This window comes from Brassica rapa, chromosome A03 (genome assembly GCF_000309985.2).
Source record: "Brassica rapa cultivar Chiifu-401-42 chromosome A03, CAAS_Brap_v3.01, whole genome shotgun sequence".
Lineage (NCBI taxonomy): Eukaryota > Viridiplantae > Streptophyta > Magnoliopsida > Brassicales > Brassicaceae > Brassica > Brassica rapa.
In genome coordinates, this window is record NC_024797.2 from 4,957,933 (window position 1) to 4,980,687 (window position 22,755).

Here is a 22,755-nt window from a genome sequence, read left to right on the forward strand (position 1 = left end):
CATTTTTATTATAAGAAGATACACATGATTTTAAAACCATATGAGTAAAAAATATCATTTAATAATAAAAAATAAATATATATATATATATATATATTAAACACTATATACCATAAGATTACATAAATATTTTAATATTAAAACCTTCAATGAATTTTCAAGAACATTTATAAATTATAAACTTATTAAAGATTTCAGATTGAAAATTTTGTTATCGATGATTTAAATATTTTGTTATAAAACGATATGAACGATCATAGAACCGTATGATTATAAATTCTTATTTAATAAATAACTATACAAATATACTATTTCTAGAAAAATAGGTTGGTCCATCTTAACTTATATTACACTTTTTATTAAACTAACTATCGAATTGATAAATAACGTACCAAAAAATGTTTTGCACTTTCCTTAAATAAAAGCTACGAAATTACCTAATATGATTAACGTATATGTGAAAATTAATTATAATGAATAATAAATATTTGATAACAATTTTTGTATCTTAGTTCTTTTTTTAATTTTATATTATTAAAATATATTTAAAAATCACATTAAATATATAATAAAAACATTTTAATTTTTCTTATATGTTATATTTTGAATTTTTCAAAACGTCTATAAATTATTAGAAATTTGAAGATCCCCACTCTGAAAATTTTGTGATCAATAGATTATTTTTTTTGTCATAATAAGTTACAAATGATCATAAAATTGTATTAATATGAACTTTTATTTAATATTATAAGAAGATACACATTATTTTAAAACCATATAAGTAAAAAATATCATTTAATAATAAAACATATATATTTATATATATATATAGATTATACTATATACCATAAGTTACATAAATATTTTAATATTTAAACTTTCAATGAATTTTCAAAAACATTTATAAATTATAAACTTATTAACGATTTCACATTGAAAATTTTGTTATCGATGATTTAAATATTCAGTTATAAAATGATATGAATGATCATAAACTGTATGATTATAAATTCTCATTTAATAAATGACTATATAAAATATACTATTCTTAGAAAAATAGGTTGATCCATCTTGACTTACATTATATTTTTATTAAACTAACTATCGAATTGATAAATAATCTACCAAAATTTTTTTTGCACTTTCCTTTATTAGAAGCTACGAAATTACCTAATATGATTAACGTATATATGAAAATTAATTATTATGAATAATAAATATTTGATAACAATTTTGGTATCTTAGTACTTTTTTTTTAATTTTATATTATTGAAAGATATTAAAAAATCACATTAAATATATAATAAAAACATTTATATTTTTTCTTATATGTTATATTTGAATTTTTCAAAACGTCTATATATTATTAGAAATTTGAATATTCACACTGTGAAAATTTTGTAATCAATAGATTATTTTTTTGTTATAATAAGTTACAAATAATCATAAAATATAACGCATATGAATTTTTATTTAATAAATATTCAAACTAAATAATATATATATATATATAAACACTAATGATTTAAAGCAACAAGATTGGCTGATCAATTTAGTCGTCCAGTTGAAATCTTTCAAAAGTATGTGAAAGACTAAAGTCAAAGTAAATATGGATTTAGAATAGTAGTTATATTTTACTAACCAAATACCGAAAAAAACCGAACCGAACCGAAACCAACCCGATATCCGGATTGAACACCCGTAATCCAAATGAAGCCAAACTATTGTTTCATTGTCCAAAATATAATAAAAATAATAACTTAATCCCGCGCAAGGCGCGGGTCTTATCCTAGTAAAACTATATATGTGAACAAATCAAATTTTTTTTAAAAAAAAATACTTAGAAATCTTTATATCCAGAACAAAAAAGTGATTTACAAAATTATAACAAAATAATTTACATCAAATAAATCTACAGCTTAAATTCTATTACAAAAAATGTAAAGTTACAACTTATTCTAATCACCCCATAAACGTTGTCACGATGAACAATTTATTTCTTTACATTTCTATAGTCATTGTTCACATAAACGTGGTTATATCTTTTTATGGTTTATTCTTCCGATGGAAATAAACCTTGTTGACAGTCGTCAAATAATACATTTATAAAAAAGATGCTTAACAAAATTTAAATATGGATGGAAGCCCTGTTATTGTTTATTAATGATTCTACACGTGATGATAGAGAAAAGGGTTACAAAAGATCTTAGTTTGGTGCATGGCGTACTTTCGAACATAGATTTTATATGGCAATACTGAGTAGTTCAGTCAGATGTGAATTTTCATAGAGTGATAGAATTGTATCTGTAAAATCGTTCTCATCTCGTTAGTAATAGCATAATTAACTAAACGTTCAAAAAATATGGAAAATCTTATAATCTATTATTGTATGGTTGTTTCTGTTAAAACATTAGCTCCTTTAAAAGAAACTAGCTTTAAACATGAATGAAGAAATATAAGAACAACAATACAGATTTATTTATGATGACAATGGCGAGCTGATGATGCATCACTAGTAACTATCAGTATAAACAACAATGGGACTTCTGACGTTATGTCTCCCATCAGACCAGATTAGATTTGCAGACGAAGGCAGTTTTGAACTGAGATCACTGCCTGTAACAGTTACCTTGAACGATTGCTTCTCGTTGACTGTCTTAAAATACAGTACACTAGGCGTGACCATGATGGTGAGCTTAGATCCATGACCCGCGGCTACCTTTGATGTGTATGTAGAGTTCGGTGTACCAACATTGGTGACTGTTCTGTTGAAACTGACCGTGAAGGAGTTATCAGATCCTGATAATCGAGCCGACATGGAAGGATAGTTTAGGTTTCTTTGTAAGAGTTTGTTTTCTTTTGAGCACGAGACTGTTTCACCAGAGATGATTTTAAGGGTATCTGACGTGTAGTTCAAGCCACAGAGAAAGGCAATGTGGTCTTCTTTGCCTAGTTCGTAGACAAGTCCAGGATCTAGAGCGGCTATCGGGTTGACATGTCCAGATCCATAAGCAAACTCGGTCGATGCAATGCCAGTTCCAGTAGCATTTACCGGCCAAGCTGCAAAGATTTGTAAACATACCATATAAGTAACAGCGTCAACAACGTTTACTTGTATGTCAAGAAGCGTTTACATGTGTGTCAAGAAAGAACAGAAACTGGATAAAGTTTTTGCTTACCAGTTGTCATGATGGCAGATTGAATCATGGAAAGAGACCAATTAGGGTAAAACGATTTGACATAGGCAGCCACACCTGCAACATGCGGACAAGACATGGAAGTTCCGGAGAGAACAGTGTAATCCACATGTCTAGTATCTTGATCAGACAGTTCACCAACAGGTGAATATGCAGCGAGGATATCCACCCCCGGTGCTGTTATATCCGGCTGCAAGTCATCAACCATTGTCTTTCAGAATGGAGGAATAAACAGAATCACTGATAATAATGTTTCGTATAATAAATATACCTTGAGAATATCAACAGCAATGGTGTTTGGACCACGAGAAGAGAAAGAACCAATGACGGGAGAAGTCTGATTAAAGATTGCTTCAGTTCTTAGAACAGTCGCTTGTGGAGAACTGAGAAAACAAAACAAAAGACATGTCATGATAAAGATGAAAGAATCTTGGATCATAGAGAAGATGATTGTTGTTTACTCTGTGGACTCAATGTAAGAGACGAGAGATTCATAGTCTTTTTCTGATAAACCAGAAGCAGGTAAGGGGTCAATAAATGCCACGTCAGGCTTATCGCTTTTGTAAATGATTGCAATAGCTCCTACTGATTCAACCGCCCCCACAGTATCCCGACTACTACACACTAGGACCTTTCCCTTCACAAGTGATTCTCTTAGACACTGTGGCTCACAAGACCTGAAAATAAATTACCTTAATCACATTATTAAAAAAAAATAGGTCATCACAATCAAGTTAGGGTTTCTTGAGGAGGGTACTCTGCATATTCCGTGTTGCACACGGACGAAAGAGCAGACTTTCCGTACACCAGTGGGTACTTTTGTCCTTTCATATCGAAAGCATTCACCGCTTTCCCCTGTTAAGAATCGTCATTAATCATCAAAAGGGACAAATGATAGAACTGAGAGTGTTACGTGGTACTCACGACAAGTGTCTTGCCGTTTCCTAGAACAACTTGTGTGAAAAACCCACGGTTCGTGGTACTAGCTGCAGCCGTTAAAATCCACGGCGCTACAGCAGAGACTGTACTTTCTTGCGGACCGCTGTTACCAGCCGCGGCAACAGTGAGAATACCTTTGGTCATAGCGTGAAAAGCCCCAATGGCGATGGGGTCGTCTACGAACTTGGACGCTCCAATATCACCGATGGAGATGGTGATTATATCCACACCGTCTGCTATAGCGTCGTCGAATGCAGACAAGAGAGCTTCCGAGCTACATCCTGCCAGGTTACAGACTTTGTAAGCGGCGATTCTAGAGGCTGGGACGCCTCCTCTTACGGTTCCGTTGCCTATTCCGAAGAAGCTTGTGTCCGCGACTGCGTTTCCAGCCGCGGTGGATGCTGTGTGTGTACCATGGCCTTCAGTGTCCCTAGCACCTTCGCTTGTGTAGTCTCTTGCCCCAATCAATTTACTGAAAAAAAGTTAATAAACCGATCAACAATATTCACTTTTAGATTTGTAATCAAAAGATTATATGCCTAAAAACAAATAATTATCATGCTGGTCTTCAAATTTATAATGCATATGCTAATAAATATCTATAAAATGATTAACCACGTACGTGAAAGAAAAATGCCTACTAATTAAAAGGAAATTAGCTTATGAGAATTACTTGTTGCATGTGAAATTTTGACCGCCAGAACAAACACCTTTCCATCTCTTAGGAGGAGGACCAAAGCCTTTGTCGGAAAAGCTTTGAGATTCAGGCGTGATCCCACTGTCGAGGACTCCGATAATGGTATCACTTTCCACGTTTAGGTTCCTCTTTGTGCTTTTGCCTTGCTTTAAACCCATGAAGTCCCAAGACACAGTCGTTTGGAGTCGTAACTTCTTGTTCGGGAACACAGACACAACTCCTTTCATTTCTAAGGAAACATAGAAATAGTTATTCAACCATACTTGGACCAAAAAAAAAAACATTCCAATATAAATCTGTCTCAATCGAAGACCCTCACCGCCTACTCGTTTAAGTTCCGACGTAGTGAGCCGGGCAGCGAACCCGTTGAAACTCCTCTTGTAACTTCTCACCAAACGGCCTTCGATCGAACTACAGTTATATTATGACTTGTTAAACTCTTCATAACAATAAACTGATTATTACTAATCATGATTATGTGTTAAAAAAAAACTAATCATGATTATTATAAAATCAATTAATTATAGAGAAACACACACCTTTCTTTAGTGACCTCTTGAAGAATACTCATGTGATGGGACATTGGTGTGTAGTCCGCTCGTGAAGGAAGTGAACCCATGTAGACGATATACACCTTCTATTCATCGATAATCGATGTAATCATCATCATTCGTCAACATTATATCATGCATTTCTATCATATGGACAAACAAGAGATGATGATAATAATACCTGTCCATCTTGAGGATCATCTGTGACTGCTGAAACTGAACTCAAGAACAAGACAAGGAGACAGGAGAGTAGGCAAGAGGAAGCTGCTCGTAAATTCCCCATTTTCTTCTAAAATGAAGTGAAGGTTACTGCAATTTTCGTTTACTTTCTGTTGAGGTCAACATGAAAAGATGTATATATTTATAAATGAGAGACCATTCATGCACCGTATCAAATTAAAAGAATCTAAATATTGTCTTTAATTGTTATAAATAAAATCCAGTTTTAGTATACTTGACTATATTGTATCTGTGTCAACTGAATTGTTATATCTGTATCAATTTAGGATATGAATCTAGAAGGTAAATGTAGATGATATGATTTGGATTCATCCCTAAAGTCTACTCAATTAGATTCCTTACCAAAAAGGTCTACTCAATTAGAGAAGAAATCAAATTAAAACTCAACTAGATCATCTTGACCCGCATGAATATTTGTTTAATAGGATAGATATATGAGATTAGTGTAACGGTTGCACAGACATGCGTTTGTTTGTTTGGATGTTTGTTCGATTTATAATATATCATTTATGATAGATCGACGGCTTTTAATATCAACATCGAAAGGAAAATACGACGGAACATGTCCTGTGAGTAACACAAAAGTTGAATTATTATTATTATTTTTTTTAAACACACAAAAGTTGAATTATCTAATTCGATTTCCTAACATCTAAAACATCAAGAATACACATAGGATGTCAAGAAATCATAGAGCAATGATATAACCAAAACGTAGAATGTCATAAATCATAAAAACAACACTCCAACGGTTTATGATGGCCGATGGCCATGGTGACGATGAAAACTAAGATGATTATGATCGGAAGATACCAGCATAAATAACAATGGGGCTTCTTGCATTATGAGTCCTATCAGACCAGATTAGACTTGCAGAGGAAGGCATCTTTGGGTCAAGACCGCGGCCAGAAACAGTCACAGTGAAAGACTGCTTTTCGTTCATAGACTTCATATATAGAACACGAGGCGAGACCATGACGTTTAGCTTGGCTCCGTGAGTTAAAACAACTTTTGATTTGTATGTAGAGTTGGAGCCACCGACGTTAGTAACGGTTCTCTTGAAAGTGACGGTGAAGGAGACATTAGATCCCGACAATTTAGCCGACATTGATGGATAGTTGAGATCTCGAGGTAAGATCTTTTCAGTGCAAGTGACGGCTTCCCCGGAGATGAGTTTCACTGTAGTCGCATTGTAGTTCATGCCGCATAGGAAAGCCATGTAGTCTGCTTTGGTTATATCGTAGACGAGTCCTGGATTAGAAGCAGCTATTGGATCTACATGGCCAGATCCATAAGCAAACTCGGTTGATGCATAATCAGTTTGTGTAGCGTTCATCGACCAAGCTGCGATATTGAATAACCAATGAAAAACAAAAGTTTGATGGGTTTCTTGCGGGACAAGAAACTATGCTTAATTACTTTAAAATATAGTTTTTATTAACCTGTTGTCATAAGGGCAGATTTAATCATGGAAGGAGACCATTCGGGATGAAACGTCTTGACGTAGGCAGCTACTCCTGCGACGTGTGGACAAGACATTGAAGTTCCTGATTCAACAGAGTATTTCACATGTGTGGTGTCGTCATAAAACGGTAATGCCTTAAGTGAATTTGCAGCCACAATCTCCAGTCCCGGTGCTGTTATATCCGGCTGCATTTTAATTCACCACTGTCTCATATCATAAAAACATTAACCTAGCAGAACCAGTAACTATATAGTATATATACCTTGAGAATATCAGGAACGATGATGTTTGGACCGCGAGAAGAGAAGGAAAGAACTTTCGGAGCTGTCTGATTAAAGATTGTCTCACTTTTAAGAACAGCCGCTTCTGGAGAGCTAAAAAAATCAGACCAAAAAAAAGAGAATAAAGGAGAAGCATAAATATTACAAAGCGTGTATATAACAGAGAGAAGATGATTGTTTAATTACTTTGAGGAGTTAATGTAAGAGAGGAAAGATTCAAAATCATCTTCTTCTAAGCCAGATACAGGTAAACCCTCCATTTGAGCCCAGTCTGAACCATCTTTAACAATAGCTGCTACAGCTCCCTTTGTATAAGCTACGTAGGGGAAAGATATATTGCACACCAAGATCTTTCCCTTCACCAGAGATGCGTCAAGACAATCTGGCATGCAATCCCTGGAAGAAGAAGAAGAAGAAGCAAATCTCATCATCACCAATCAAAAATTTAAAACTACTTCTAGGTCTTACTCTATACACAAATGGCTTTTCTTGCGGAGGAAGTTACTTACTCGGCGCACGTGGCATTGGAGGCAGAGGAAGCAGCAGATTTTCCGTACACCAGGGGGAACTTCTTTCCTTTAAGATCGAAAACATTCACTGATCTTCCCTATTATGACAACATAAAAAGAAAGAGACATTGGTAATTTAACGGACAAGAAGATACTAAATGTGTTACTTGATACGTACGACAAGTGTTTTGCCATCACCAAGAACCACTTTGGTGACAAACACACGGTTCGTTGTGCTGGCCGCAACGGTTAACATCCACGGTGCTAAGCTCGTGACAGAGGCTATATTCGGACCAGTGTTCCCAGCCGCGTTCACAGTGAGTATCCCTTTCGACATAGCGTGAAATGCTCCTATTGCGATCGGGTCTTCTTCCAACGGGTACACATCGATACTACCTACAGATATGGTGATGATGTCAACACCGTCGGCGATAGCGTCATCGAACGCGGAGAGTAGGATATCGTCTCTACATTCTCCGGCGCAGACTCTGTAAGCGGCGATTCTAGAGGCTGGAACGGCACCTCTCATGGTTCCATAGCCGAGCCCGAAGAAGCTGGCGTTCGGGACTGCGTTTCCAGCCGCGATAGATGCAGTGTGTGTACCGTGGCCACTTGAGTCCCTAGCGTCTCCTGGTGAGTAGTGTCTTGCTCCAATCAGCTTGCTAAAAACAAGCAAGACTTTATATTCAACCCCTCGAGTCAAAGCTTCTGACTCACGTAACGAAATTTTTACATTTACTTTGCTTGTAATTTTTGTAAAAATATATATATTTCTGAAATATTGGCATTTACGTTTGGACTAGACACAATAAACCATGAAAATATATGTTTTCATGTCGTTTGAATTTGATACTTACGTTTAATATGCTAAAAATGTTTTAAATTCTGAGCTCATAGGTAATATATATATATGCACAAGCCATTATGTATAAAACATGTGCAAACGCAAACAAGGTGGAGTTTTGATCAACTTCCAACATATAGTATAAAACTATAAATATTAAAGAGAGAAAAAATATATTTACTTGTTGCAGGTGAAGTTCTCGCCACCGGCACAAGCTCCCTTCCATTTCTTTGGAGGAGGACCAAAGCCTTTGTCAGAAAAGCTTTCTGATTCCGGCCATATTCCACCGTCTAAAACTCCAATAATTGTCTCACTCTCCACAGAAGGATTCCGTTTCGTTCCTTTTCCTTCCTTTAGCCCCATGAAGTCCCAAGACGCCGTCGTTTGGAGTTTTAATTTCTTGTTTGGAAACACAGACACAACTCCCTCCATACCTAAAAATAGCACAAAGGATTTAGTCTTGATTGTGATCAAATTTACTTGTGGAAAAAGAAACACAAAAAGTCTACATTTTAAAAATAGTGTCAGTTTTTAATGTTATAAATCAGCTAAAAAGATCCACACGGACAACACCATATGTAAACAAAAATCATATGACTGTATCCTTACTGACTGTTCAGGTCTTGAAGAACACTCACCGGCTACTTGTTCTCGTTCCGAATCAGTGAGACGGGCTGCAAACCCGTTAAAACTCCTCTTGTAACTTCTCAACAAACGACCTTCCATCAAACTAGAGTAATTATATATGTCATTGTTAGAATCCTCAAAATTTAAAGAGAATGATTAGAGAATGAACTAATCAAATCACACCTCTCTCCCACGATCTCTTGAAGAATACTCATGTGATGGGACATTGGTGCGTAGTCTGCTTGAGAAGGAAGTGAACCCATGTAGACGATATACTCCTTAATGCAATGAGAATCACATTTATCAATGTGTTCATCATTAGGAGAAGTGCACATATATTGCTAAACGCAAGAGGTTTTGATCATTTGTACCTGTTTATCTTGACCATCGTGTGTGATTGCTATGATTGAAGATGAGAACAACAAGACAAGGAGACATGAGAGGAAGCTAGGGAAAGGTCCTCGTTTCACCATCTTTAGTAATGGTAAAAGTTGGTTTATTATTTCTATGGGGATCAGAGGAGTTTATATAGTCAATATCACACATGGACCAAGTCAAGAAAATAGTTTAATTAAAATCTAGTTTTGTGATCTTTAAGGAACTAAATGAAACAAAAAAAAAGAATATATGCTTACAAAATAATTATATAAAATATTTAAATTTATCATTTTAACTTTTAACTTCATCAAATTGATAGAATCTCTATTGATATTAAGATGTTGAGAGTTCCAATAAAATCTGAAATAAAAAACAAGTGACACTTAGGACTGATGTTTGTGGCATCTGATGGGTTAGAGAAAGGAGTGGTCCGATAGTTTAGAGCCACGATAGTTTGGAGCCAAAATTTATCCACGAGTTCTGGAGTTTGTTAGAGGCTGATGCAACATCCTCTTCTTGGAAAACGTGCCTATACTACCTTGGTTTTGAGAATGTAACATGATAGTACTGCAAGTGTTTCGGATAGATAACTGATGAACTTGGCCATGTCTGTACAGCTTTACACGTGACACCATATGCAAGTGCAAATACAGTTTTGACCCTAGTTGTTTGTTTTCATAAGACAACGAGTTAACATGTGTGACCTTGTTTTCATTGCTCAAACAAGACTTTACTTAACACTGCTTGAAGACAATAGAGTAGCACAAAAACAAATCGTTATTAGGACATAATGTTTGTTGCTTATTACAAAGCATTGTGAGCTGTTTGAGCATAAGCAACCACAAGACTTTGATGTTGCATTAAATAGTCATAACTAGTAAACAAAGTAGCCGTGTTTCCCTTGGAGCTATTCAATAGTTCTGCAAGAATTCAATGCATATTTTTTTTGTTAAACGTTTACGTTATAATCCCACATAAGTGCTCCAGGGATTTACATCTTTAAGTCCAGACCTCAAACGAAGCTATACTAAGTCCAATAAGATCCAGAAGCGTTATCATTTTGATTCTTCAAGTGTGAAGATAATTAGCAGCCATCATTAGCTCCAGAGTCAGTTCAGGCTCGATGTGGAACTCCGTCTCCTTGCCTCTGTAATATCAAAGAACACTTGAGATACATTCTCAAAGCAGGGGTTCAGTTCAGACACAATACTTTCCCCTAACACTGCAATCACAACCATTCCTAAAGATGAAAACTTTACTTCCAATCGAATTGATATGCAACGGATGTAAAGAGTTTGTAATGAAACTATCTACAAATCGTGATTAAGTTCTTCAGAGCTCTTGATAATGCCATGTTCTAGAGATCAACTTAGAGCAGACTAAGGCGAGAAAGTTAGATAGATAAGGGACCTGGAGTATTGTAGAGACCAATAAAAGTACTGGCAGATCTTCTCTAGAATGGTGGTGCTAATATCAGGGAAAGTCACGACACCATCTTTCGATTCCGAGAAGCCACCTGCACACAACCAATTAAAAAAAAACAGAGTGTATTCCTCAGATCTCCATAAACTCTGCATCTAGAACAGAGCTTCTTTCAAACACTGAACGCATTATCGCAAGATCAATACTTTTCAATGCCCTTTAAAAGGGAATCACACGTCTATATCTAAACACTCTTAGTTTCTCATGAGAAAACGATAAAAGGCTATGACTTTAGGTTTGCTCAATTACACAATTTGAATTTCGAATTGAGCAAGATTTCGCTCAATTCGATTCAGATTCATAACCAAGATTTGACAGAAACTATCAAAATCAAGTAAAGATCAGAAGAACAGAAAGCGGGATTGCGATCACTAACTCAACAACCGAACAAGAAAAACAGAGGAGAGGAGGAACCTGGAGAAGTGAGCATGCTCCGGATGGTCTGAGAAACCATGGCGGCTTCCCTGTCGATGATGAACTCGAAACCTTCCATGCTTATTAACTTCACCGTCTCTCTCATCTTCGTCGTCGTCGTCGTCTCTCTTTCGTCGGCTTAGGCTTCCTCTGTTCTCTACCGCGCGTGAGTTAACTCGTAGAGATATCCCCCCTAACTACCAGGCCCATTTTTATGTATAGGCCCAATAAAAATACTATTCGGCCTTTTTTCTTTGCTACAACAAATATAATTCTTACGATACCCCTGAAACATTCCTCTTACTTTTGTCAGCCCTCTTGTCATTTTCTTTAATACGTTGTCATTCGTTTTGTCGTATATTGTAAGAAAGAAAAGAGTTATGTAGTTTATATGTTAGGATTTGCAATTTGTGGTGATTTTTAGTCTTTTATGTCTCTGTTTTTAAACTAAATCTAGCCCTAAACCGTAGAGTCTTTGCTTCCTCTTCATCTTTGCCTTTTGGTTTGCTATCTACTTCATGATCTCATCATTAGGGTGTATAAATTCAGGTGTTAGAAAAAGTTCATCAGTTGCTGTCAAAAAAAAAAAAGTTCAGTAAAAAATAGAAAGAAATTCAAGTGTTATAAGTTCATTTGATGCGGCTGAGACTGCTGAGTTCTAATTTTACTACTGTTTTTGCTCTTTTGAATTTGCATGATGTGTGTTGGTGAGCAACATATAAGATTTAACTAATGCAAGTTCTGAGGTTTCTTAAGATTTGAGTAGTTTAAAATTTATCTGGAAGAGTTTTATATCAAGTGAGAATCTTAGATGTGTTGGCCATGAAATGCTTTTGCTTAATTTATTGTGTCTATGACTATGAATGAATGGTGGAAAGAGCCAATATACAATTAAAATTTCCCACAACTTGTCCCCAATAATGTTTTCTTACTAATAATCATCAAAGTCTACCCTTTATCCCTCAACTTATCAAATATTAATTTCATGAAAATGAGTTATGATACCTACTACATAGTTACATACATATACTCCAGGTTTCTAGCTTGTTAATTGTTGAAGCATGTAAGAGGGTCATACAATCTTACGGTTATTCAGGTTGAAGAAAAGATTGTAAAGGCTCAGATATGGGACACTGCAGGGCAAGAGCGGTACAGGGCATCACAAGTGCCTATTACAGAGGCGCAGTAGGTGCATTTCTTGTTTATGACATCACCAAAAGACAGACTTTTGACAATGCCTTAAGGTGCCTTAAGGAACAAACGCTTGTTAGTATATTTCTATTTGTTTTTCATAAGTAGTATTCCAGCTATTAAAGGTCTATAGATCATTGTTTATATGTGTGATAATTATCTAAGAATGTTTTGCACATTTTAGAACGATGATGATATCTTTGTATAACACTTCATATACAACATATAGTGCCATCCAAAGTTTTATAGGCGTAACTGGTTGCTCAAAAAAAAAAGGTGTAACTGTTGAAGGATCAACAAGATGACTTCAAAACAGTAAAGATAACAAGAAAAAGTAGTGGAGTTTGGTTTACCTGTATGCACATTTCATTAATTTATTTATTTCTTATAATCCTCTTATGGATTAAACATCTACATGATATATTTTGGAGTAGAGTTTTAACTCTTTACAAAAAGCGGAAAACACATAAATTTGAATAGAAACCAAATAGACTAAAGTTTAACATATGTCTAGCGTTAGATTCTTATATTTATCAACTTTTATATCTTAAAGTAATAATAAATTAAATTAAATTTAACATGAATAGTAACAATATTTCTTCAAAATTTAATTTGTTTTAGTTAATAACATAGATGATGATTAAATTTTAGGGAAAAAAAGCAACACAATAAACTCATTTTATCAAATATATTATAAGAAAATGATGAAGAAATGCAAAAGAATTCAACCAAAGCAAAGTAACATGAAAAAGGTAATTCTTTACAGTGAAAATAATATTTCCACTAAAAGAAAATCATAAGTGGTGTGCTAATAGTGGGGACCAGCAAATCCATACAAAAATGGAAGAACACGAACAGAGAGGTGATTATAACATTATGCAGAGAGAGTTACATAAGCCATTATCAATGTATTATTATTTTAAATTTGAAATAAAAGTAAAAAAATAAAATAAATAAATAACCAAAGGGAAAGGAAGTGAAAACCACTAACCTTCGATAAACTCACCCATCACACAGATATTCGTTGGAAATAAGAAAAAAAAAAGAAAAAAAAAAGTAAACTTGGAGGAAACAAAGGCGCAAACTTTTTGGTCCCAAGATCGAGACAAGATCATCTGAGCGATCGATTATTGTCCGAAAGGTTGAAACTTTTGTGTAGACAGAACTCGATTAGGTGTTGTTTTGGATCGTGTGGGTGGTCTTTTGAATGGCGCAGGGAAGCATAGACCCTGCCGTTCTCGACGACATCATTCGTCGTCTGTTGGATTACAGAAACCCCAAGCCTGGAACCAAACAGGTCATGCTCAACGAGTCTGAGATCCGTCAGCTTTGTCTCGTCTCCAGAGAGATTTTCCTTCAACAGCCTAACCTCCTTGAGCTCGAAGCTCCCATCAAGATCTGCGGTAATCAATCTCTTTTTTTTTGTCCTCTGTGTTTGCTTCGTTGTGGGATCTTAGATCAGCTCCCAAAAAATTGTATTTTTTTCTGTCTTGATTAGTTTTGTGAAACATGAATTGGTTCAGACAGGTGTTTTTGTGTTTGGTCTCAATTTCAGACAGATTTGGTAATGTTTTTTTGTTCGGTTTCTTTCAGGTGATATTCACGGACAGTACTCAGATCTACTGAGGCTGTTTGAGTACGGAGGCTTCCCTCCTACAGCTAACTATCTGTTCCTAGGAGACTACGTGGACCGCGGGAAGCAGAGCTTGGAGACGATCTGTCTCCTCCTCGCCTACAAAATCAAATACCCTGAGAACTTCTTTCTCCTAAGAGGAAACCACGAGTGTGCTTCCATCAACAGAATCTACGGATTCTACGACGAATGTAAACGCAGGTTCAGCGTCAGACTCTGGAAAGTGTTTACAGATTCTTTCAACTGCCTCCCTGTGGCTGCTGTAATAGACGACAAGATATTGTGTATGCACGGTGGCCTTTCTCCCGATTTGACCAACGTGGAGCAGATTAAGACCATCAAGCGACCTACCGATGTTCCGGACACCGGTTTGCTATGTGATCTGCTTTGGTCTGATCCGAGCAAAGATGTCAAAGGCTGGGGGATGAACGACCGTGGTGTCTCTTACACGTTTGGGCCTGACAAAGTTGCTGAGTTTCTGATCAAGAACGATATGGATCTCATCTGTCGTGCCCACCAGGTTGGTCTTGGTCTATAACATTATATTTCATGTTTCTCTTCGTGGAAGGTTGTAATGAAAATTCTGTTTTAGGTTGTAGAGGATGGGTATGAGTTCTTTGCCGATAGACAGCTTGTTACTATATTCTCGGCTCCAAACTACTGTGGTGAATTTGACAATGCTGGTGCAATGATGAGTGTTGATGAGAGTTTAATGTGCTCTTTCCAAATTCTTAAGCCTGCGGATCGGAGGCCCCGGTTCTTATGATCAAAAGAGGTATTTGTTCAAGTTCTGTTTCACTTTTGGTCTATGTGTTAAAGTTTTGAACTTTATGATTTTGTGAGCTCTGAGCTCGGATTATCAGATTCAATCAATCACTCACTGAATAATTCTTTGACTTTGTATTTTGCAGTTAGAACCTGGCGGGAGGGACATTTGAAGCTCCCTGAGACTTTGTCCAGAGGCAAAAAAAAAACAGTTTATATGTTAAATTATCATCATCTTATTTGAACTCTTACCATTTCTCTTCTTAAACCTTTTATGTATCTTCTTCTCTGACTCATTATTAGACAGTGACAAAATAATGTCTTGCAAATTTTTATTCTTCATTTACCAACTCCTCAGTGGGGTATATACTATACAGTCTATACTCTTGCTCTCACACTCATTCAATTAAAAGGAATAATCGGTTCCATGAATGCTGCCTAACTGAGAAACAGACTCTTTGCTTAGTTGTGGGTTGTAGCTGCAAATTTCTTAAATATTGAAGAGATTTAGCAAAACTTTGATAAGAAGTTTACATATTTAAGGATAATTTATTAAATATACATATAATTCGAATTCAGTAAAATATTCATCAATATATATCCAGGAAAATCTTCCTAATACATATTTATGAAAGTTTTTCTAATACATATTATACTTATTACGACACTTTTTTATAACCTCAAATTCAGAAAGATATCATATATATATTTATAAATTCAGAAAGATATTGTAAATATTGAAGAAAATTTCCCAAAACTTTATTTTTAAAGAAAAATGGTTCTCTAAAAAAAAATCTCTGAAAAAAATCAAAATAAAAAAAATTGAAATTTTTTTGTAGATTTTTTTCTAAAATATTTGGTTAAATATTTATTTATTTTAGAAATCTATAGAGCATGAGTATAGTTTTCGTTTACCTATTTAATAGAATCTATTTTAGTCATTTTAACCCTTAATACTTATTTTGTGATAAAAAAAAACTAATGTTATTTGAGAGTATTTTTGAGTAAACAATACACAACACAATCAAAAATATTAATGTTAATTAAACCATATAATCATTAATGATAAAAAGGTTATGCAAAAATACTTAAAATTATAATACTAAACCGTATACAATTTGTATAATAGATTAAAACATCCACATGATCGCACTGATGATCTAGTCACATTTAAAAACCTACATTTTTTTAATTCTTCTTGCTATTCATTGCGGTAACATAAATTTTTATTAGTTTGAAATTTGCAAGGGAGGAACATGCTGTTTTAAAAAAAAAAATGTATTACGCAAAATATGGAAAAGTAAAAAAAAAAACATTTTGTTTTTAATCTGGGCCGTTAATCCGACGGTTGAGGAAAATCAACCTTCTGGTAGGTAGGTGCGTTGGGTCTATCTATAAATATGACATGAACGTAGCTTCAGAGACAGAAGTGAGAGGAGAGCGAAAAAAAAAGCGACCAGAGATGTTCTTCCACATAGTTTTGGAGCGCAACATGCAATTACATCCACGATTCTTTGGTCAAAACCTTCGTGAAAACCTCGTCTCTAAGCTCATAAAAGATGTCGAGGGCACTATCAGGTTTTCTTCCAACACTTTTCTAGGGCTCGGCTTCGTTTTCTCGAAACCCGAGCCTCTCTCTTGTTCAATTCCAGTAAAGATTTTGTTTAAACTACTTTAAAGTTCCTTTGAGGCCTTTGAATTTTTAAGATATGCATATTCATTCAATTACAATGTCCTCCTATTGATTTGACAGTGGCCGACATGGGTTTGTATTAGCGGTAACTGGAATAGAAAGCATAGGAAAAGGATTGATCCGAGACGGGACTCCTTTCGTCACCTTCCCTGTTAAGTACCGATGCGTTGTTTTCAGACCTTTCGAAGGCGAGGTTCTGGAAGCTGTTGTCACACGGGTCGTTCAGGTATATATACAGTTTCTCTGTATATTGTCTTTAGTGGCAATCACAAGTTATGCAAGTTTCCTAACAAATGCTGTTACAGCACGGATTCTTCGCTGAAGCTGGCCCTCTTAAGATTTTTGTGTCCAATCATGTAAGCTAAACATCATGGTTTAGAGCTGCTGCCTCTTTTCGTTTTGGTTTCTATGTGCTTTTCTCCTATATATAAATATTTACTCGTCTTCTCCTCTTTTCAATCAACACAGTGCATACCAGATGATATGGAGTATCAGGCTGGTGACATGCCTACTTACACAAAATCAGATGGATCAGTGTGTTTCTTTTCTCTGTTTCTTGTTTTCACCCGGTATAAATTCCATCTATGTTCAAGAAACCTTATATATATCAATGTCTTCCTGCAGGTTAGGATCCAGGAAGACTGTGAAGTGAGACTAAAGGTCTTTGGCTTTAGTATCGATGCCACAGAGATCGTGCGCACCATATCCATAACTATATTCACAGTGCAACTTAAATAACTAGTTTTTTTTTCTTGTGGGTTTAAATCTTATTCAAAATTTTTGTACATTTGTGCTTTTGTTTTGCAGTCCTGTGTGGGTAGCATCAAAGAAAGATTTTTGGGGCTCATAACCGATCCTGGAGCCGTTGCATAAGAAAAGTCTCAGTCAGACTTCGATGTTACTTTTATACAGAGGATGACTTGTGATAAATGTTATATTGTAAGCGTTGATGTATCCGGAATAACTATTAGAACAGATGATATATTTGTTGGTTGTTGATTCAGAGTAATGGACAAGGCAAAACAATAATATAAAGAAATTAAATGATTGAAACGTTTTTAGAGAAAAAGACTAGGATAGCACCAAACCAAGTTTATGTTCCCAAAGTAGCACTAAAGATTCAAAGTCACAAAAATAGGTTTCATTAAAGAGTTAAATATACACTTATACCCCTTGGGTTAATTAATCCAAACCTTAGGGTTTAGAGTTAAGGGGTGGGGTTTTGGAATTAAGGTTTAAAATTTTATAAAAAAAAAATATTAAAATAAAAAATAAAAATTTTAAAAACAGTTTTAAAAAGTATTTTTAAATTATAAAAAGAAAATTTGAAAAAAAAAAAAAAATTTCGAAAAAAAAAAATTATAAAAATTTCGAATCTGAAAACATATAATCTGAAAATATAAAAAAAAAATCTTTTTTTCATTTTTTTAATTTTTATTTTATTTATTTTTATTTATTTTTGTTTATTTAATTTTAAACCAAGGGTATTAGGAATATTTTACCCTTTCATGAATGTCATTTTTGTGACTTTGCTATTATTGACAATTGCCCACGTTTTTATCGTGAGCGAATGGTAATTTGTTTTCTTCGAGCATTTGAGCTTCGCTCATGCTAAAATTTGTGAGTTCTAATTTTGAGATGTTTCAAAATTCAAATGATTTTATGGAAACCTACTTGGTCCGGTGGTTTGATTAAGAATTTCTTGTGCAGCATACTATACCGTCAAACGTTGATACCATAGGATTACTCAGAGTCAAATGTAATTCCTCGTAAGACAGCTATCTATTATATTACCAGTCTTTCAAAGCCAAAGATGTTTGTACCTGGAACCAAAAGAGCCGGAACAGAGATAAATATTATACAAGATGTAAGGCTCACAAGTCACAACAATCTAAAAACCTACTACCAAGTTTATACAGCTACAAAACGTGTGAACAATCAAGCGACAGGGGGGATTGATTTAGCGAAAGCAAACAGCTCAAGAACAAGAGAAGAAGAGTGAGCGTGTGCTTGCGGGAGAAAGAGACTGAGATGGAATTTGTTTCACTTCAAGACTTTGAAATGAAAAAGCCAAGAAACAATGAACGCAAAGATCATAACGGCAAGTAAGAAGTTCATAACACGGCGACCATGCCAGCTTCCCCTTGTCTCTGTCTGAGTTTGTCCTGCAGCTGTTTGTGAATGGGCAGAGGCATTGCTCTCTTGGTTTGACTGTTCGCCAGCAACGTTTATAGCCATTGCGCCGCATATCTCACATGTCCTGCTCAGATTCATAGAAACAATATCAGTATAGTCTTTAGAGACTCACTTCAACTTCCAAACACACAAGAAGAAGATCTATCTCTAACCGGTTACTACTGCTTAAGACAATGCAAAGACGCTAGACAGAACTATTGGTATAATGGTGATTAGTAAGAGAATCAAACTAAGCAAAAGGGACTGCAAGATTATCAATGAAAAGCAAATCACAGAAGCATGCTTTAATTGAGACAACAAACAATCAGGAAAATAAGAAGATGAGACACAAATTGACAACACATGGTAATAAAAACTGAATAATTGGTGTCACTTAAACTGTAGATTCCAGCTTCAGTAGATAACGATCATATAGATCTCTAGAAATCAGACAAGAAAATAAATCAAAGTACATAAAACATATAATTTTGTTTCCTCATTAAGTTTCACACTTCACTATTTTTTTCCCACAGAATCATAAGAATATGTAGAATTTTCTAGAAATAAACAAGGACAAAATAAATGAAGTCTTTGAGAATAATTGAGGATACTTACATGTTTCCTTTGATCTTGAACCAAGTTTCAGCACACTTACTGTGAGCTACACCCAAATCACCTTTACAAGAGCAACCCAATTGCAAAGGCAAACCATAATACTCTTCTTCAACATCATCTTCTCTTGCTTCATCATCTTCTTCTTGTTCATCAGAATTTTCTTCTTCTTCATCTTCTTTGTTAGTCTTTAAAGGCAGATGACAGATCCTGCAATCTATACCTTCTGTCCTCTTCTTCTTTTTCTTTCTCCTCCTCGCCCTTCTCTTCTTATCACCACCAGAATGTAGCTTCTTCACAGGAGACGTCACACCACCGCTCCCTAAATCAACTTCAGACAAGGATTCCAAGTCGGAGGAGTCGCCGTCGATGCTGATTTCGACTGAGTACGGCGAGTCTCTAAGAGTCGACAGATGGTGATGTGGAGATCCAAAAGCAAAAGAAGGCATGTTTCTTGAAGATTAAAGCAAAAGGGTCATGGGTTTTACGAGGAAAGGACACAAAACAAAAGAAAATAGAAAACAATTGTTACAGAAAAGCTAATTTTGTTTATTTTGGTTTATGTACTTGCAGAGGGAAGAAATGTTGGAGAAAGTGAAAAGGAAGAAAGCTTAGGACAAAAGAGCAGCTTCTGTTATGTTCTGTTCTTTAAATTGTTTTATTTTTTTCTCTTAAAAACAAAATTACTTCTTTGTCTCCCTCAAGTTTGGGAAGATATTTATTTCAGACCGAGTGCTTTTTAACCATTGTTAGATCCCGTGGTACGGATTAATAACTCATGATTTCCTCAATAAGTGAATTATCTTTTTCTTTTTTACTTTCAAAGTAAGGTTGATTTTCTTCTCTTTCGTACTAATTAAAGAGTTTTTGCAAACTATAATTCACGTATTGAGGAAATTCAGTGTGGAATCAACGAAAACTTGAGGGAGACAAAGAAGTAATTTTGTATTTAGGTGAGTGGTACAGAGGAGGTCAAATTATAAATTATATAAAAGATGAAGGGCATTGATGAAACTAATCACAGTAGTCACTGTCGGTACCAGTGACTATGTCAGGATGTAACTATGTTGGCTAAGAGGAAACTCACTGTTTCTTTAATAATTGTTCGAACGAAACTGTTTATCAAAAAAAATTGTTCTAACGAAAATAAAAGGACACCACATTTTGAAAGATTTATCCCTGGTTTACAGAACTACACTTGGGAATAAAAATGTCAATTTTCTTGATTTTATTGTTACAATATTTAGATTTGGAATTACATATGTTTATTTTGTAACTATATAAACTGTGAATTCTCCTTTTTTTTAGTTTAGTCTAATACTATCAATTATAGAGTCCTATTTTTCAATCACATGGAGGGTTTTAGTAGATCATAAATGTTCGTATAAAACTAGTTATAAATTAAAATGTTGTAAATCAATTTTATTTAGAATCTTGTTAATTCTAGTTTATATAATACTCAGATTTATCAAATGACACCAATAACTCTCTGTATCATATGAAGATTTTGGAATTCAGGGAACGAGTCACTCTTACAACGAAAGTTGTCAAGCGTAACAAACAAGCATTGATTGACGCAAATGAACCTCTGATATCATCGAAAGGAAACCTGAGCATATGGTGAGAGCGAGCACTGGAGTTGGCTAGGATGACTGTGGCAAGACTAATACAGATCTTCGTTTTTACAGAGGGATGCAGAGAAGATTGGATTTTGCTGGATCATAATATATGACTAATACAGGGATGCAGAGAAGACTGGATTGGATTTTGCTGGATCAAATACTATATGGAACCAAAAGTCTACAGAACAAAATTTCAGACACTTTAAGAAAGTACAGAACAATAGTTAATTGATCTGGTCGGTTCTCAAAAACAAAACAAAAGTCTTGTCGATTACAAACCAAACCCTGCGGTAACTGAGGCTTATTAAAAAAGCAGAAAACTCCTACAAAACAAGTTCAAAATAAATGTAGTAGCTAAACTCTAGGCTCAATGATGCAGACACATCAAAATCTATCTCAAGAAGCGTCAACGTCATAATAAGATGAACCTAAAAACCAACTATCATCCGAAGATTATGGATAATTCCTTCTTCATGCTTGAAAAAACAGATATATATATAAGTAACCCACAAACAATGGAAGTAAACAGATCAGGCAGCTTCTACTTGGGGGGCGGTTGCAGGTGTGGTCTTTGACAGGTTAGGTATATACTTCCAGCAGCGTTTGTGAACTCCGCTTATCTTCTTTGGAGCTTCCGCAGCTCGCAAGCCTGCATTTTGAGAAATATGTTAGTCACACTGAAGCTGCAATAACTTTAGTGTGTGGACTAAATACAAATGCATCTCACAACACACCAATGCAACTTTGACTATCTAGTTTCATTAGTGGATACTCTTATACATGAAAAGAACCGTTATACTAATATTAAGTCTTTTCTCCCTATCATAGAAGAGATGATGAAAACAAAAACTCACCATCTTTGTGAACAATCCCCCAAGCTTTTCCATGTCTACCATCCTGCATTTGAATCCACAATCAATCAAACAAAACCTCAACATATATCTACAGAAGCTCCAATGATCTGGTGATGGAAACATTTTCGAAATGTTAAACCTTTCAATCATGAAATGAATGCAATGAGGAAAACGATGAGAACCCATAAGATAAAATTCACAGGAGAGGCGTAAGAGAGCGAAAAGGCGAAACCTTGTAGAGATTGATCTTAGTGATCTCGTAAGAGACTCCGTTCCAGTGAGCTTTAGCCATATGGTATCCGATTCCCCAATTGGGTAAGAACTGAGCGACTTCGATAAGGTTCTTCTTACTCTTCCTTCTTTTAGCTTTAATCGGATCGGAGCTAGGGTTTTCAGCTGCCGGAGATGCTGCCGCCGGCGATGAGAAATGTCTCAGGAGGTTGAGAGAGAGTCTGAAAGCACCGAAGGTTTCGGTTCTAGAGACGGCTCTGTTCATAAGGCTTGCCGCCATTGTATCTCTCTCTCGCTCGCTCGTTACGCCGTCTCTATTGGCTTCTGGTCGATCCGGCGATTGAGGTTTAGGAGA

General features: G+C 35.2%; 7 protein-coding genes across 10 annotated transcripts; 2 read left to right on the forward strand and 5 right to left on the reverse strand.

Annotated features, from left to right (window-relative positions):
• Positions 1-1,829: 1,829 nt before the first annotated feature.
• Positions 1,830-6,366, reverse strand: LOC103856647 (subtilisin-like protease SBT4.13). Of its 2 annotated transcripts, XM_009133762.3 has the most exons (10): positions 5,566-6,364; positions 5,373-5,470; positions 5,153-5,244; positions 4,810-5,062; positions 4,122-4,608; positions 3,955-4,052; positions 3,659-3,874; positions 3,469-3,580; positions 3,180-3,387; positions 1,830-3,060 (listed from the first exon to the last, which is right to left on the reverse strand). In XM_009133762.3, exons 1-10 carry the CDS (start codon positions 5,665-5,667, stop codon positions 2,513-2,515), a joined length of 2,214 nt encoding a protein of 737 aa, XP_009132010.1. In that variant the 5' UTR covers positions 5,668-6,364; the 3' UTR covers positions 1,830-2,512. The 2 variants fall into 2 exon arrangements, with proteins under 2 accessions (XP_009132010.1, XP_033142716.1); XM_033286825.1 differs by having other exon boundaries at positions 4,810-5,244; positions 5,566-6,366.
• Positions 6,197-10,245, reverse strand: LOC103856648 (subtilisin-like protease SBT4.11). Of its 2 annotated transcripts, none has more exons than XM_009133764.2 (10): positions 9,722-10,245; positions 9,534-9,628; positions 9,362-9,453; positions 8,905-9,157; positions 8,058-8,541; positions 7,880-7,977; positions 7,557-7,766; positions 7,352-7,463; positions 7,067-7,274; positions 6,197-6,968 (listed from the first exon to the last, which is right to left on the reverse strand). In XM_009133764.2, exons 1-10 carry the CDS (start codon positions 9,821-9,823, stop codon positions 6,421-6,423), a joined length of 2,202 nt encoding a protein of 733 aa, XP_009132012.1. In that variant the 5' UTR covers positions 9,824-10,245; the 3' UTR covers positions 6,197-6,420. The 2 variants fall into 2 exon arrangements, with proteins under 2 accessions (XP_009132012.1, XP_033142717.1); XM_033286826.1 differs by having other exon boundaries at positions 7,557-7,793.
• A 242-nt stretch (positions 10,246-10,487) lies between these two features.
• On the reverse strand, positions 10,488-11,830 carry LOC103856649 (elongin-C). Its single transcript, XM_009133765.3, has 3 exons — positions 11,625-11,830; positions 11,139-11,244; positions 10,488-10,875 (listed from the first exon to the last, which is right to left on the reverse strand). The coding sequence occupies exons 1-3, from the start codon at positions 11,728-11,730 to the stop codon at positions 10,797-10,799; spliced, it is 291 nt and encodes a 96-aa protein (XP_009132013.1). The 5' UTR covers positions 11,731-11,830; the 3' UTR covers positions 10,488-10,796.
• A 1,947-nt stretch (positions 11,831-13,777) lies between these two features.
• Positions 13,778-15,585, forward strand: LOC103856650 (serine/threonine-protein phosphatase PP1 isozyme 2). The gene is made up of 4 exons (XM_009133766.3): positions 13,778-14,218; positions 14,409-14,968; positions 15,041-15,223; positions 15,360-15,585. Exons 1-3 carry the CDS (start codon positions 14,023-14,025, stop codon positions 15,212-15,214), a joined length of 930 nt encoding a protein of 309 aa, XP_009132014.2. The 5' UTR covers positions 13,778-14,022; the 3' UTR covers positions 15,215-15,223; positions 15,360-15,585.
• A 234-nt stretch (positions 15,586-15,819) lies between these two features.
• On the forward strand, positions 15,820-17,953 carry LOC103856651 (DNA-directed RNA polymerase II subunit RPB7). The gene is made up of 6 exons (XM_009133767.3): positions 15,820-16,791; positions 16,967-17,132; positions 17,212-17,262; positions 17,375-17,440; positions 17,531-17,599; positions 17,714-17,953. Exons 1-6 carry the CDS (start codon positions 16,619-16,621, stop codon positions 17,777-17,779), a joined length of 591 nt encoding a protein of 196 aa, XP_009132015.2. The 5' UTR covers positions 15,820-16,618; the 3' UTR covers positions 17,780-17,953.
• Positions 17,954-18,730: 777 nt separating this feature from the next.
• Positions 18,731-21,253, reverse strand: LOC103856652. The gene is made up of 2 exons (XM_033286827.1): positions 19,697-21,253; positions 18,731-19,166 (listed from the first exon to the last, which is right to left on the reverse strand). The coding sequence occupies exons 1-2, from the start codon at positions 20,140-20,142 to the stop codon at positions 18,950-18,952; spliced, it is 663 nt and encodes a 220-aa protein (XP_033142718.1). The 5' UTR covers positions 20,143-21,253; the 3' UTR covers positions 18,731-18,949.
• Positions 21,254-21,494: 241 nt separating this feature from the next.
• Positions 21,495-22,743, reverse strand: LOC103856653. Of its 2 annotated transcripts, none has more exons than XM_033286828.1 (3): positions 22,401-22,743; positions 22,170-22,202; positions 21,495-21,964 (listed from the first exon to the last, which is right to left on the reverse strand). In XM_033286828.1, the coding sequence occupies exons 1-3, from the start codon at positions 22,678-22,680 to the stop codon at positions 21,846-21,848; spliced, it is 432 nt and encodes a 143-aa protein (XP_033142719.1). In that variant the 5' UTR covers positions 22,681-22,743; the 3' UTR covers positions 21,495-21,845. The 2 variants fall into 2 exon arrangements, with proteins under 2 accessions (XP_033142719.1, XP_009132017.1); XM_009133769.3 differs by having other exon boundaries at positions 21,523-21,964; positions 22,170-22,212; positions 22,402-22,743.
• Between the last annotated feature and the right edge of the window lie 12 nt (positions 22,744-22,755).